Source organism: Rana temporaria, chromosome 13, assembly GCF_905171775.1.
Source record: "Rana temporaria chromosome 13, aRanTem1.1, whole genome shotgun sequence".
Taxonomy (NCBI): Eukaryota; Metazoa; Chordata; class Amphibia; order Anura; family Ranidae; genus Rana; species Rana temporaria.
The window spans coordinates 40,218,000-40,231,829 of record NC_053501.1 but is presented as its reverse complement, the minus strand read 5'-3'; the positions used below and the strand labels follow the sequence as shown (position 1 = coordinate 40,231,829).

At 45.3% G+C, this 13,830-nt stretch overlaps 1 protein-coding gene across 1 annotated transcript; it reads right to left on the bottom strand.

Moving 5' to 3' along the window:
- Positions 1-2,018: 2,018 nt before the first annotated feature.
- Positions 2,019-6,454, bottom strand: LOC120920048 (protein kinase C delta type-like). The gene is made up of 8 exons (XM_040331960.1): positions 5,860-6,454; positions 5,073-5,197; positions 4,310-4,480; positions 3,822-3,967; positions 3,444-3,537; positions 2,612-2,782; positions 2,358-2,489; positions 2,019-2,159 (listed from the first exon to the last, which is right to left on the bottom strand). The coding sequence occupies exons 1-8, from the start codon at positions 6,452-6,454 to the stop codon at positions 2,019-2,021; spliced, it is 1,575 nt and encodes a 524-aa protein (XP_040187894.1).
- Between the last annotated feature and the right edge of the window lie 7,376 nt (positions 6,455-13,830).

The following is a 13,830-nucleotide window of genomic DNA, read 5'->3' as shown; positions in this document are numbered from 1 at the left end:
CCCCCTATGGAATGTCCAGTGTGTATGTATATACATATATATATATATATGCCCCCTATGGAATGTCCAGTGTGTATGTATGTATATACATATATATATATATATATATATATATATATATATATATATATATATATACATACTATATTCACTGGATATTCCATAGGGGCACTTTATTATTATTACTTATCTAGCGCTTTAAATTTACACAGCGCTTTACATATACATTGTGCATTCACATCAGTCCCTATCTCACATTCAAATATTAGGGCCAATTTTAGACAGAAGCCAATTAACCTACCAGCATGTCTAGGTTACCGGAGTACCCAGAGGAAACCCACGCAGACACAGTGAGAACATGCAAACTCCAGGCAGGTAGTGTCGTGGTTGGGAATCAAACCAGCGACCCTTTTTACTGCTAGGCGTAAGTGCTACTCACTACACCACTGTGCTGCCCATACTATATACACTGGATATAGTGCCCCTATAGAATATCCAGTGTATATAGTACCAATAACTTATACACATACAGTGCATATATATATATATATATATATATATATATATATATATATATATATGTAACCCATCAGATGCTAGAGGGGTGTGACCACTTGCTAACACTATAATAATTCTGGTTGAACCTTCTGCTGCACACTGCTCTGCTGTCTAGCAAACGTTTTGCAAAAAAACAGGGATTTTTAGTTCACATATATTGCAATGCAAGTATAACCACTTCCCGTATAACAAAACAACGTGCGCAACCTGGAGCCAGACCCAATGCTCTGCGTTCCAAGCCCACCCTATTTTGAAGCCTATTAATAGCTTTTAACCCCAACCCTAGCCCTTAACTTTACCCCTAGCCTTTAACCCCCAACCCTAGTTTAACCCTAGCCCTCAACCCTAACATATAACCCCAACCCTAGCCCTTAACTTTACCCCTAGCCTTTAACCCCAACCCTAGTCTAACCCTAGCCCTAAACCCTAACATATAACCCCAACCCTAACTTTACCCCTAGCCTTTAACCCCAACCCTAGTCTAACCCTACCCCTCAACCATAACATATAACCCTAACCCTAGTCCTTAATGCTAACCCTAAATTTGAACCCTAAAATTTAGCCCTAGCCCTCAACCATAACCCCAGGTGTTAACCTATGCCGAAGCTGGGGAAGAATCTGTAGGAATCTGTGAAAGAGCAGAGAGGAGTCTGCACGCCATGCATCCCTCCCTCCCTGGCAGACTCCTCTCTGCTCCCATACAGACTCCCATTGCTTCCCTGCAGACCTATCCCTGCTCAATTGTAGACTCAGTCCCCTCTTCCTGGAAGACTCCTCTCCACTTCCTGTAGACTTCCTGGCTCTCTGACACTCTTCCATGCTTCGGTGTAGGCTCTGCCCTGGCTCCCTCACAGTCTTCGCCTGGCTCCCTCGTAGACTCCTAGGCTGAGTCTGCAATTGAGCCGGTACAAAATCTATGAGGGAGCCAGGCTGGGACTGTCGGGAAGAGGGAACTAAGTCTACGAGGGAGCGGGGGAGGAGATTGCAGGAGAGCTTTAGGAGTCTGTCCCCCAACAGACTCCTCTCTTCTGCTCTGCACGATCCTCCCTGCTCCATCGTAGACTTAGTCCTGACTTCTTCACAGTCTCAGTCTGATTTCCTTGTAGACTCTGTCCCGACTCCCTTGTAGACGCTGTCTTGGCTCCCTTGTAGTCTCTGTCTCGGCTCCCGGAGCCAGACTGGGACTGTTTGGAAGAGGGGACTAAGTCTACTAGGGAACAGGCAAGGAGAATGCAGGAGAGCTTTAGGAGTCTGTCCCCCCACAGACTCCTCTCTGCATACTCCTCCCTGCTCCATTGTAGACTTAGTCCTGACTTCCTCACAGTCTCAGTCTGACTCCCTTGGAGACTACTTTACGGCTCCCTTGTGGTGGTAGATGGTTGAGAGGGAACACCAGGTGTGAAATTCCTTGCAGTGTTTTATGTCGGTTTCCATAAGCTTCATCCTGGCGTGTTGCGGCTTCAGTTCAGCTTCTGCATGGCTCTCCATTGATCACTCTCAAATGAAAAGCTATCGAATAGCATCTGCATCTCGTCTGGAACGTCATAATTGCCTAGGATGTCATCCAGTGATATCTTCTGCCTTGTAATGTGTCTGAGGCCCTAAAATAGAAAAAAAGAGAACAATGGGATCCATGAATGATTAGAAGAAACCCCTCTATGTAGGGATGCACCGATATATCGGACGCAGGAAATTATCGGCTGAGAATAGGGTTATCTGCATTTTGCCGATAGAAAAAAAAGGTGCAAAATCCTATTAACTTTAATGCAAAAATTACCCCTATTGACACAAATACTTACCTTTCGACTGACATTGAATGGGGGGCGCGTCTCTCTCGCCTCCACCTCCTCCCAGTTTATTCCTCGGAAAAACGGGTGATTTCTGATGTTCCTGATGGTCTCTTTGTAAAACTTTTCGCTTTTGCACTGGAGCTACGGGGGAAAGAAAACAGAAAAACATAAGTTGACAGTAATGGCTCACAAAGCTTGTCGAATCTCTGGCGGAGCCTATATGGCTACTCTCCTTGTTCCGCTGGGACTGTGTCACTACTTACCTTTTTCAGCAGGTCCATGAAGTCGGGGTCGGGGTCGGTGTCCACCAGGTACGGTGGCCTTAGACAGTTCATGGTGTTGTCTAGTTCACTTAAGGTTGACCCAGCACCGAAGGCCAGATCATGTAATGTACCCCCCAACCAGTAATAATCAATGGCTGGGTCAAAAGGTTTCTATGGGGAAATCAGAGAGAGAGAAGGATAAGGATTAAAGGTCAGGGTAGAAATCAACAAACATCAACATTACAACAAGTATTCAGTTTCAACATGTAAATGATAATCCCCAGGGGTGGGTGGTAGCTGGATGTGGCCCCAAGGAGCGGACAGGAACCCCATGGCCAGATGATGATTAGACAGGACTCCCAGGACTGAACAGGACCCACAGGGCCAGATGGTAGCCGGATGGGAGCCCCAGGGCCAAATGGTATGTGAAAATGGCTCCCTAGGACCGGACAGGACCCCCAGAGCCAGATGGTACCTGGACAGAACCCCCCAGGACTGGACAGGAAGCTCAGAGCCATATGGTAGCTGGATGGGACCTCTGAGGACAGATGATGGTTATACAGGGCCCCCCAGGACTGGACAGGAAGCTCAGAGCCATATGGTAGCTGGAAAAAGCCCCCAGGTGCAGATGTTAGTTGGACAGAACCGGATAGTGGCTGGGTGAGGCCCCCAGGACTGGACATGACACCCAGAGCCAGATGGGCAACTGGATGGGACCTCCAAGGTCTTTAATCCAGTCCTAATCTGATAATTGCTCTGTATATACAGGTTCTGGTTAATCCAGGTCTGGTTTGGTTGATAATTGCCCTGTGTATGGGCACATTGGACTTACCTTGCTTTCAGGTGTGTAGACACTTGCAATTCCGAAGTCGGCGATTTTTATGTGACCGGTGCTATCTATGAGGACGTTGTCAAGCTTCAGGTCTCTGTGGAGAAAAAAAAGAGTGTCAGTTCTGCAGTTCAGACAATGATCCCTCCCATATATCCCGAGAATTACAGATCCATAGAGGGGTGAACAATTGCAAAGCTCCCTTTTCCTAGCGCCACCCAACGTTTCCTATGATCCGGTCCACGTTCCTCCGTCCTCCTCTCCTTATGTGTGCGTCCAGCAGAATGGCGGACATTGATAGGAGGAGGAGGAACGGGTCACCATTGGGTGTTCAGGCAACAGGGGGGGGGGTGAATTATAAAGTAAATAAATAGTACTTACTCGTGTACGACACCTGTGGAGTTAATAAACTGCAGACCACACACGAGCTCCGCTGCAGCCAGTCTGAGGGTGGTGATGTCACATCTTCCCGCCTTGTCCACTAGATCTCCTCCGCTTAGATATTCCATGACATAGAATAACTGGTTCTGGGGGGAAAACAGACAGGTTAATCAATAGAAAGTCCAAATCAGAGTCACCCAAATATATCTACCCAAATATACTGCATGACGTCTACCTATACCTACCTACAGTCCATCCATCCATATCTACCTACACTATATCCATCCATGTATATCTACCTACACTATATCCATCCATCTATATCTACCGATATCCTTCTATGTACATCACATTGCTGAGGTCACTGACCCAGCAGTGATGTCACTGGACTGGGCTGATGATGACATTCAGATATCATGTAGCAATGTTTGCACTATTTTATATACATGCCGTTCATTTTATACTTCTCTTCTGAAAAATAGACTTACCTTTGTCTGGAATGTGGCGTAGGCGTGGGTACAGTAATGGCTGCCCCCCACCCTCTCCAGGGCACGACGCTCACACAGGGCAAAGTTCTCTCCGAATGCAACTGCATGCAACTTCTGAACGATCTTCACGGCCACCAGCATGCCACTTTCAATGTGAGTAGCCAACAGCACCTGTAGTAGAGAGAGAGAGACAGTTAGTACATTCATCTTTTTCCATGTGCTCTAACTGCTAGGCCTGGTTCACACCCGCTTTGCTGTGAGAAATGCATTTCTCAGTCGGATCGCACTTTAGACAGCAATACCAGGGAACCACACATGTTGTGCATGGTTGTGTGGGGGGCGGTTGCAGCACAGCGTCATTTATTCAAATGGGTCAAGTTCGGTCACAGAGCATGACAAGAGGGTATCATTCCTGCTGTGGCGACGAAGGAAAGCATTGGTATGCCCGCAGCAACAGGGGGAGCGGTTGAGAGAGGTTTTGACTGCTACGGAAAGCCGATCGCCGCTTGCGGGACCCCGGGTGGCAGATGTCCCAGGTGCCCACACTAGCGCACCCCTGTCTGGCCAGTAAATGGAGCTCAGTGCCGGAACTTGTGGCACTGGGCTTCAGGATTCAGCTGTACTCCCCTGATGGTGTTGCTTTTTTTCCCTCCCATGGAGTGGCTTTTTTGCCGCCCCCCCCGCAAAGTACCTCCCTGGGCCTGGGTCTTGAATGGCCCCCCAGTGTCTATGGGCCCCTTATTACTAATCTCTGCTTACTTACCGTCCCAAAGGCTCCTGATCCAAGTATCTTGTGGAAGATGAAACGAAATTTGAACTTTTTGCGTTCTGTAGGGGCCGCTACGCGTTCTGTAGCGGCCGCTACGCGTTCTGTCGTCCCGTTGTTTGCTAGAGAGAAAAAAGATAAATAAAGTTTATTGCCAACATACAGGTCTTATCACTGATTTCTACTGGTAATTTAAGTCTCCAATACAGAGAGAAGAGCTGACCCCGGATGTTTACATTTACACAGGGAAATTATCATCCAATCACTGACTATACTGCAGGCTTAGAGCAAGTCTATAGGTGTGTTCTAGGTCATTGTATGGGGTTACACTTTCACTACCATGCCTAGGAATGTGGGGGGGGGGGTAAATCTTCACTGCCATTTCCAAAATGTGGGGCAGAATATGACAGGGTTAAACTTTTACTGCCTTGCCCTATAATATGGGGGATTAGACTTTCATTGCCATGCACAGCAATTGTGGGGGGGGATTATGGGGAGGTTGAACTTTCCCTTATCATACCAAGCAATGGTGGGGGGTGGGAAATCAGACTTTCTCTGCCATGCCCGGTAATGAAAAGGGGGAGGTATGGGGGAGTTAAACTTTCAGTGCAATGCCCAGCAATGGAGGAAGGCGATTATGGGTGGGGGTAATCTTTAACTGCTTTAGCCAGCAGTTGGGGGGGGGTGGTTGAAAAAAATTCAATGCCATTGCAAGGAATTTGGGGGGAGATTATAGGGGGTTTAAACTTGAAGTGCCATGCCTAGATTCACAACTAATACTTACCTCCTCCGTCACTCCTCCTTCTCTTCCTCAGATGGCTCTCACATTCTGTGTCCTGTGACCATCTCCTCTTCTCTCCTTTCCTCTCTGCACAGCTCTGGAGATCCTCACTGGCTGTGTAACATCTGCTCCTCTTCCTGGGAGTCTGGCCTGCCTGCTCATCAGAGCTCCCTTCTTCCTCCTCTCTGCTCCGCTTCCTGGGAGTCTGGCCTGCCTGCTTAGCAGATCTCCCTGCTTCCTCCTCTCTCCTCCTCTTGCTGGGAGTCTGGCCTGTCTGCTCATCAGAACTTCCTTCTTCCTCCTCTCTGCTCCTCTTCCTGGGAGTCTGGCCTGCCTGCTCAGTAGAGCCCCCTGCTTCCTCCTCTCTCCTCCTCTTCCTGGGAGTCTGGCCTGCCTGCTTAGCAGAGCTCCTTTCTTCCTCCTCTCTGCTCCTCTTCCTGGGAGCCTGGCCTGCCTGCTTAGCATAGCTCCCTTCTTCCTCCTCTCTCCTCCTCTTCGTGGGAACCTGGCCTGTCTGCTCTGCAAACATCTCTAGTTCCTCACTGGCGCTGTAATAGATTTCCTTGCTGCTCCTCTTCCTGCTCCTCTGATTGGACATTGTGGATGTTCCAATGCAAAGTTCCTCTCTGTTGATCTCCTGTCCTCTCTGCATAACAGCTTTTATAATTTAATTAGATATGAAATACTAAAGAAAAGTGATAATAGAAACTCCTCCTCCTCTTCCTGCGCTGTGTACAATATATACAATCTATATATGAAGGTTATATATGGAATATTCTCCTATAATAGAATGCTGATAGAGAGCTCAGAATTATGTGTCTGCACTCGTCTGTCTCCAATACACAAATGACTCTACTCTCTCCTCACTCTATTTATTGCCTGGGAGCCAGCCCTTTGTGATGTCACAGCACCTTTGTCACATGACCAAATTCAAATTTCCAGCCACAGCCGGAATCTTCCAACTGACACTTATGCCCGTATATGGTAAACAGCCCAGAACAAGTAAACAAGCACTGATCATGTGATACAGATCTGACCTATACCAAAGTGTTGTACAATTTACACATTATTCATACACATTTATATGGTGCTGACATATTCTGTAGCGTTGTACAATTCAAAACTATTATTATTACTAATCTATATATAAATAGCTCTGATCTATTCTGTCACACTGTACAATTCTATATTATTATTATTCAAATATTCAGCCACAGTCTGATCTTCTAACTGACACTAACTGACACTTCTGTCCATATAAGGTAAACAGCCCAGATCATGTAATATGGATCTGACATATACCGTAGTGTTGTACAATTTTACACATTATTCATATACATGTATATAGTGCTGACATATTCTGTAGCGTTGTACAATTACACATTATTAATATTACAAATTTCTAAAGCACTGACAGCGTTGTACAATCACTCATTGGTAATTATTATAAATATATATTTTATATAGCACTGACATATACCGTAGCGTTGTATAATCACACATATTACTATATATGTTATATGGCACTAAGATATACTGTAGGGTTCTACAATCACTCATTAATTATTATAATTAAAAATGTCATATGGCGCTGACTTATACCATAGCATGGTACAATCCCTCATTATTACTATCTATTCATATAGCGTTGACATATACCTTAGTGTTGTATAATCCCTCATTATTACTATCTATTCATTTAGCGCTGACATATACCATAGCGTTGTACAATCACTCATTATTAACCACTTACCGACCGACCACTGTATATGTACGTCCTGTTTTTAAAGCTGGATATCTCGGTAACGGCAGCAGCTGCTGCCACAACCGAGGTATCCATCTTTACAGTGGGCGGCCGTGTAAACGATAACGGCGGTCTCCGCGGCGGATTTGCCGCGAGATCGCCGTTATCGGTGGCGGGAGAGGGCCCCCTCCCGCCGCTCTTCCGCGCCCTCCGCCGCTTACCGGAGCCGTCGGTAGCGGCGGAGGAGATCGGATGCTGCCGCCTGGTGTGTGAGGACTTGAGTGAGGGCAAGATGGCCCCCACCCGTCCTCATGGCTTTGCTGGGCGGAAGTGACGTCAAAACGTCAGTCCCGCCCAGCCTCTTAAAGAGACAATTTTTTTGTTGTCATTTTTTTAAATGACAAATTTTCCTTTTTTTTTTTTTCTTGCATTTAAGTCTAAATATGAGATCTGAGGTCTTTTTGACCCCCAGATCTCATATTTAAGAGGACCTGTCATGCTTTTTTCTATTACAAGGGATGTTTACATTCCTTGTAATAGGAATAAAAGTGATAATTTTTTTTTGTATTTCAGTGTAAAAAATAAGAAAATCAATAAAAATAAATAAGAAAACAAAAAAAATTTTTTTTTAAAGCGCCCCGTCCCGACGAGCTCGCGCGCAGAAGCGAACGCATACGCGAGTAGCGCCCGCATATGAAAACGGTATTCAAACCACACAAGTGAGGTATCGCCGCGATCGTTAGAGCTAGAGCAATAGTTATAGCCCTAGAGCTACTCTGTAGCTCAAAAAATGCAACCTATAGAATTTTTTAAACGTCGCCTATCGAGAATTTTTAAGGGTAAAAGTTTGACGCCATGCCACGAGCGGGCGCAATTTTAAAGCGTGACAGGTTGGGTATCATTTTACTCGGCGTAACATTATCTTTCACAATATATAAAAAAATTGGGCCAAATTTATTGTTGTCTTATTTTTTAATTAAAAAAAGTGATTTTTTTCCAAAAAAAGTGAATTTTTTCCAAAAAAAGTGCGCTTGTAAGACCGCTGCGCAAATACGGTGTGACAAAAAGTATTGCGATGACCGCCATTTTATTCTCCAGGGTGTTAGAAAAAAATATATATCATTTTTGGGGGTTTTAAGTAATTTTCTAGCAAAAAAAAATGTTTTAGTCTTGTAAATACCGAATCTGAAAAACACCTTCGGTCTGGAAGTGGTTAATATTATTATATATTTATATTCATATAGCGCTGACATATACCGTAGTGTTGTACAATCCCTCATTATTACTATATCTTCATATAGCACTGACATATACTGTAGTGTTGTACAATCCCTCATTATTATTATTATTATTATATATTTATATTCATATAGCACTGACATATACCGTAGTGTTGTACAATCACTCCTTATTACTATATATTCATATAGCGCTGACATATGCCGTAGTGTTGTACAATCCCTCATTATTATTATTATTATTATATATTTATATTCATATAGCGCTGACATATACCGTAGTGTTGTGCACTCACTCATTATTACTATATATTCATATAGCACTGACATATACCGTAGTGTTGTACAATCCCTCATTATTATTATTATTATTATATATTTATATTCATATAGCGCTGACATATACCGTAGTGTTGTACACTCACTCATTATTACTATATATTCATATAGCACTGACATATACCGTAGTGTTGTACAATCCCTCATTATTATTATTATTATATATTTATATTCATATAGCGCTGACATATACCGTAGTGTTTTACAATCACTCATTATTACTATATATTCATATAGCGCTGACATATACTGTAGTGTTATACAATTTAACACATTATTCATGTATATAGTTCTGACATATTCTGTAGCGTTGTGCCATTCAAAATTATTATTATTGTTATTTCTAATATATATTTAAATATCACTGACATATTCTGTAGCGTTGTACAATTACATATTATTATTATTAATATTACAGATTTCTAAAGCACTGACAGCGTTGTACAATCATACATTATTATTAAGCATTTTATATAGCGCTGACATATACATATACCGTAGCGTTGTACAATCACTCAATATTACTATTATAATTAAACATTTTATAAAGCACTGATATATACCGTAACGTTGTACAATCACCTATTGTTACTATTTATTCTAAATAGCGCTGACCTATACCGTAGCTTTGTACAACAACACATTATTACTATTCATTTTATATAGCGCTGACATGTACTGTAGCGTTGTACAAACACTCATTATTATTATTATTATTATTATTAAACATTTTCTATAACACTGATATATACCGTAGCATAGTATAATCACCTATTGTTACTATTTATTCTAAATAGTGCTGACATATACCATAGCGTTGTACAATGACAATTATTGCTATACATTTTATATAGCGCTGACATATACTGCTGTGTTGTACAATAACACATTATTACTACCGTATACATTTTATATAGCATTGACATATACCGTAGCGTTGTACAATAACACATTATTACTATACATTTCATATCGCACTGACATATACCGTAGCTTTGTACGATCATATATTGTTTTGTTTTTTTTACTTGGGGGGGGGGGGGGAACGTTATCGATGTAAATCACAGTTTACAAGCCATTTAGGTACATTTAGTCATAGACAATCATACATTGTTACTATATACTCTATATAATCTAATATAATTTATTCCATCAGAAGACCCCTAATCATATCAGAGATCCCCCATCACATCAGAGACCCCCCCAGTTCTCATTAGAGGCCTCCTATCCAGGGGCGGACTGACAAATCATGGGGCCCCCGGGCAATAGAAGATTATGGGGCCCCTGGGCTTACAGATGGCCACCACGCCAGGAGACAGTGCAGAGGCGGGGCAGCTAAAATTTGCAGGATTTTCACATCAAAAGCATGTCGGTTTCGGACATATCAGGGACAGATGTAAAAAAAACATAGATTTCTACATACTGTCCCTGGTTTTACTGAGCCTGGCAACCCTGATGGGGCCCCCTAGTGGCATGGGGCCCTCGGGCAGTGCCCGAGTGACTCAATGGTCAGTCCGCCCCTGCTCCTATCACATCAGAGGACCCCCATCACATCAGAGGAACCATCACATCAGAGGACACCCCATCACATCAGATATACCCCATCACATCAGAGGACCCCCCCCATAATATCAGATATACCCCTATCACATCAGAGGACCCTCTATCACATCAGAGGAGCCTCCCCATCACATCAGAGGACCCTCCCCATCACATCAGAGGACCCTCCCCATCACATCAGAGATCCCCATCACATCAGAGGACCCCCCCTATCATATCAGAAGACCTCCCATCACATCAGAGGTCCCCCCAACATATCAGATATACCCCCATCACATCAGAGGACCATCCCCCATAATATCAGATATACCCCTATCACATCAGAGGACCCTTTATCACATCAGAGGAGCCTCCCCATCACATCAGAGTTCCCCCCCATCTCATCAGAGGACCCTCCCCATCACATCAGAGGACCCCCCCCCCCCCCATCATATCAGAAGATCTCCCATAACATCAGATATTCCCCCATCACATCAGAGGAATCCTCATCATATCAGAGATACCCCATCACATCAGAGGTCCCCCCATCATATCAGAGCTTCCCCTATCACAGGGGTGCCCAACCTTTTGAGGAGCGAGAGCCACTTTAGCAACTTAGTAATCGGTCGCGGGCCACAATGAGTGTAGCGGGCGGATGGAAGGTCCATGTCCACTCTGCATATGTAGAGCAGACATGGATGCAGGCTACTCTACCCTAAGGGCCTTCGATCCGCCCAGACAGAAGGGAACAGATCCCCTTCTGTTTTTTTAAGCAGATCGGATTGCAGATAAGCGGGTGTAAACGAACACAAGTCTGTTTACATCTGCCGCTCTATAGAGGTAAATGGAGGGTCCGATTGGGTATGCGCCTGAAAAACCGACAGGCAGACCCGATCGGACCGATCATGTGAAAGAGGCCTAAGGCTGCTTTTGCTCTGGTGCACAGAGGTTTACCTCAACTGACCTCGATCTTCACTTCTTTCTCAGGATTCCTGCAGCTGGTTGCTGCTGTCCCCCAGGCGGTTATGGCTGGTGGCTGCTCCTGGCCGTCCCCCAGGGCTGGCACTGGTACTGCTGGCTGATACTGCTGTTGAGTACTGATGGCTGGTACTGCTGGTAGGTACTGCTGTTGGGTACTGCTGGCTGGTACTGCTGTTTGTTACTGGTACTGCTGGTGGGTATTTGTACTGCTGGTGGGTACTGGTACTGCTGGCGGGTACTTTGGGCTGGTATTGCTGGCAGGTACCACTGGCTGGTACTGCTGGTAACTACTAGAACTGCTGGCAGGTACTGTTCACTGGTACTGCTGGCGGGTACTGGAACTGCTGGTGGGTAATGGTACTGCTGGTGGGTACTTTTGGCTGGTACTGCTAGTGGCTACTTGTACTGCTGACTGGTACTGGTACTGCTGGCTGGTACTGATGCCGATACTGGTGACTGGTACTGGTACTGTTACTGGTACTGGCAAAGCTGCTGGCTGCTGTCCCAGATCACGGGTTCCTGTGCATTAATTTGACAGAAGCATGCGCCTGCAGTAGAGAGCCGATGCTTCCTGTGACAGGCTTAGTGCATTTGGTATCAAGGTGAAGGAGCCGGCGCTATACAGGAAGCATCGGCTCTGCTTCCTGTAGCGGCGGCTCCGCTCTTCACACTGACGCTCGGAGATGGCGGGTCTGGAACACACGATCTGGGCTTGCCGACCCGCCATCTGAGAGCAAGACACGGCAGCCACATCAGAGGGACCAGCGGATGGGCACCCCTGCCCTATAAAATCAGAGATGCCCCCATCACTTTAGAGGTTCTCTTGATCACATCAGAGGTCCCCCCATCACATCAAAGGACCTCCTATCACATCAGTGGACCCCCCATCATATCAGAGATACCCATTACATCTGAGGTCCCTCCAACACATTAGAGATCCCCCTATCACATCAGAGGTCCCCCATTATCAGAGAACCCCCCCATCATATGAAAATGACCCCCTATCACATTAGAGATCCCCCTATCGCATCAGAGGTCCCCCCATTATCAGAGAACCCCCCATCATATCAAAGGACCCCCCATCACATTAGAGATCTCCCCATCACATTAGGGGATCCCCCATCTCATCAGAGGTCCCCTAGAACATCCCTAGCACATCAGAGGTCCCCCACATCAAATCATAGGAGCCCCCATTGTATCAGAGGAATCTCATGATATCAGAGATACCGCTATCACATCAGAGGTCCCCCCATCACATCAGAGCTTCCCATGACATCTGAGGTCCATCCAACACATCAGAGGCCCCCCATCTGATTAGAGATCTCCCCATCACATCAGAGGTCCCCCATTATATCATATCACATAAACCCACATCACATCAGAGGTCCCTTATCATCATCAGAGGATTTCCCATCATATCAGAGATCCCCCATCACATCAGAGAAACCCCCATCAAATCATAGGACCCCCCCCCCCCATTTCATCAGAGGAATCCTCATCACATCAGAGGTCCCCCCATCATATCAGAGATACCCCTATCAAATCAGAGATACCCCCATCACTTTAGAGATCCCCTTGATCACATCAGAGGTATCCCATCAACATCAAAGGACCCCCCATCACATTGGTGGACCCCCCATCATATCATAGATACCCATCACATCTGAGGTCACCCCCAATCACATTAGACATCTCATCATATCAGAGATCCCCAAATCACATCAGAGGACATTAATCATATCAGAGCCCTCCCCCCATCACATCAGAGGTCCCTCCAACACATCAGAGGCCCCCACATCTGATTAGAGATTTCCCCATCACATCAGAGAACCCCCATCATATCACATATACCCCCATCACATCAGAGATCCCCCATTGCATTAGCGATCTCCCCATCACAGAGGTCTCCCATCACATCAGAGGTCCCCCATCACATTAGAGATCCCCCATCACATTAGAGATCCCCCATCGCATTAGAGATCCCCCATCGCAATAGAGATCCCCCATCGCATTAGAGATCTCCCATCACATCAAAGGACCCCTCATCGCATCAGAAATTCCCATGACATCTGAGGTTCCCCCATCATATCAGAGATCCCCCCATCACATCAGCGGACCCCCATCACATTAGGA

Coding starts and splice junctions, on each gene's coding strand:
- LOC120920048 (XM_040331960.1), bottom strand. CDS start 6,454: ATGTCCAATCAGAGGAGCAGGAAGAGGAGCAGCAAGGAAATCTATTAC. Junction 3,538..3,821: donor TCCACAGGTGTCGTACACGA/GTAAGTACTATT, acceptor TTTTCTCCACAG/AGACCTGAAGCTTGACAACG. Junction 2,490..2,611: donor TCATGGACCTGCTGAAAAAG/GTAAGTAGTGAC, acceptor TTTCCCCCGTAG/CTCCAGTGCAAAAGCGAAAA.